This window comes from Schistosoma haematobium, chromosome 1 (assembly GCF_000699445.3).
Source record: "Schistosoma haematobium chromosome 1, whole genome shotgun sequence".
NCBI lineage: Eukaryota > Metazoa > Platyhelminthes > Trematoda > Strigeidida > Schistosomatidae > Schistosoma > Schistosoma haematobium.
Window position 1 is genome coordinate 49,191,959 of NC_067196.1, and position 2,862 is coordinate 49,194,820.

Here is a 2,862-nt window from a genome sequence, read left to right on the forward strand (position 1 = left end):
TACAGATTTATTAGACATCAAAAATAAATAATAATAATGTCTGAACACATTAATTTTGTATGACTTATTTATAGTCAGATTAACAGTCGGACTTTTATAAGTCGAAACCAGTAGTATATAGCACATGAATGAAAAATAATTCGCTAACAATAATGAATAAAACTAATCCTTTTCTTCTCATCTCACTCATATGAACAATTAAAAAAAAGAATTCAACGAATCTTAACATTTACATTGTAATTATTGCTTGTATTACTCATATTGTAAAAAAGTACATGCAGTTATAGTTAAGCAATAAAAACCATATTCTAGAAATAACCATAGAAATCAGTTATTAAAAAATATATATATTTCTATTACATTTTCGTGATTTTACAGGCATATAAGAAATTATTTACTAAGTGGACTTATAATTGAGCTACCTACATTTGATGACATTGGAATTGATCTATGACTGTGAAACACACCCAATGGTAATTGCATAGCTAAATTATCTAGTTTTAAACGTCCTAATGGATCATCACGTTTAAATAATACTTCTAAAAATGGTCGTGAAAATGTAAAACTAACAATAATATAAAGACTTTGTAAAGCTATAAAAATTCCGTAGAATTGCCATACCATAGTATGACATATATAATTTGATATGAATGCAAGTATCCATAAGAAGGTATGACTTATCGCCATTTTGCTAAACATTCGAAAACGTGCTTTCACATCCACTGATTGTGATGAAAAATGAGCTTGTATAAGACAATTTGTATCAGTTTTAATTGATATTAAAATAATAAGAACAATAGATGCAAAACATAAAAAAGCAACTGGTATATGCATTAACCATTGGTAAGCAGTTAAACAACCACCTAGATTGCCGCATGTAATAATTCCATAAGCAGGATTCCATATGCTATTCAAATTTAAATAATATGAAGCCCAAATTCCATAGGTTGTCGGAAAAATTGGTAAACAAACAATAGCACTTATTACAATCAAATTCCGCATACGATTATTATGCATCCTTACATCATTATTAATGACACGTGGAATTATATTGCTCTGATGACTGGAATATCCATCTTTCAGTGCTACAAATCTTGTTTTTCTTTCTTGATCTTTCTTAATTCGCTCTAATGATCGAACTGTTTTGAATTTAGCTTCTGGTTGTGTTATAACACATTGAAATTTTCTAACAAAATTGCCCTTTGGAACACCAGTTATTGCACATGAATTAGTAAACCAATCATTATACTTTGTTTTTTGACAAGATGTACTTGGACATTTCTGTTTTTTCCACAAACAGTGAGGTGATTTGAAATTCCATGATTTTGTTTTGATGGATGAATGCTTGTAACAATGATTCAATTGTAAATGGTGCTCAAACAGACCGAAAAATATTCCAAGATATATAGACAGAATAAGATAATGTGTTAGGAAATCCATGAATCGGCAGTTAAAAAACATATTTTCTCTAGTAAAATAAGTTACTTCTTTATTAGTCATATTGAAACTAATTGTTGATGGCATGTATGCACTAGAAAATAAGACTCCATTGTGTAGTGAATTGAATAAAATAATAAGCGACAAACAATTCCCATAAAGTCTTCTCAAACTTTTATTTACAGAGAACACCATGATAAAGTGAGCGAACATAGTAATTGAAGCTACTGCCATACTTATATGTGCAACTGTTGATTGACTTCGTAATATCGGACAATAAGAGTTAATTGATCTCGAATATGTTTCATTTAAATAAGTAATTTCAATTGTATCCCCATGAATCATAACGCTGTCTTCATGTATGGAATTAGTCATATTATTCTCCAATTTTGTAAAATTATTATTACCTGGTTTATGATGATAATCGAAACAATCGTAAATTATTTCTGAAACACTTCTTGGAAATCCAATAAAGTTAGATGAGTCAGGCTTATCAATTGCCATTTTTGTTAAAACAAGAAAATATTTTTTTTCACAATTCACTACATAACTTCTTCTGAATTAATATATTATGTCTTGTTTTGAAATAGATAGTTGCAATCTGTTATTGATATGAATAGATACTGTCATAATACTGATGACTATCAAAAAACAATTTTATATATATATTTATATATAAATTTGAATATATCTATTAAAGTTACAAAACAATTAATTTAACGATGGAATATATACAAACAAACGTTTAAAAATACTTAATCCTAATTGGTCAGTAAAAAATAAGGATATGATTGGTTAAATAAGTTTACATACAAGTGAACATTGTTTTCAGCTTTTAATCAATAGTAAAAAGTAAATGATTTTTTACTTTTATGAAAATTAACTTGAACATGAACTAATTAATTAATGATGGTGAAGATAGTTAATAAAAAATCCAGAATAAATGAGTTAGATCATTCAAATGTTTTTATAAATGTGGTTTTCATGTTAAGAACACACCGTATATATATATCCCCCCCGGGGGCTACTGCCGGTCCCAAGCACGGATAAAGGAGGAGTGTTGAACATAGGTTTAGCGACCCGTAGAAAACTAACTCGCTAAATAAACGCTAACCAGAAATATATCACGATCAGCCTATCAGTAGGTTTAGTCCCCAGTCTAAATAAGAAATTTATTTAATTTATCATAATTAAGACAATAACCTTCCATAAATGATTTTCAGAACGATATGTTTTCAATTTTGAACATACTGAGTATTTAATTATGATAGACTTAAATTCTTTTTATTAGGTCATTTCTATTCTAGCAAATGCGAGTAGAATAACTTTCATTTCATTTAAATTATGTATTGAAACACATAAGGAATGAATAGATTCATATTAAGAAATAACAGTTCTCAAAGAATTTATGTAGAAAGTGAAGAA

General features: G+C 28.0%; 1 protein-coding gene across 1 annotated transcript; it reads right to left on the reverse strand.

Annotated features, from left to right (window-relative positions):
• Positions 1-390: 390 nt before the first annotated feature.
• On the reverse strand, positions 391-2,131 carry MS3_00001472 (uncharacterized protein; the record flags this gene model as incomplete). The annotated part of the gene is made up of 1 exon (XM_012942596.2): positions 391-2,131. Exon 1 carries the CDS (start codon positions 1,939-1,941, stop codon positions 391-393), a length of 1,551 nt encoding a protein of 516 aa, XP_012798050.1. The 5' UTR covers positions 1,942-2,131.
• Between the last annotated feature and the right edge of the window lie 731 nt (positions 2,132-2,862).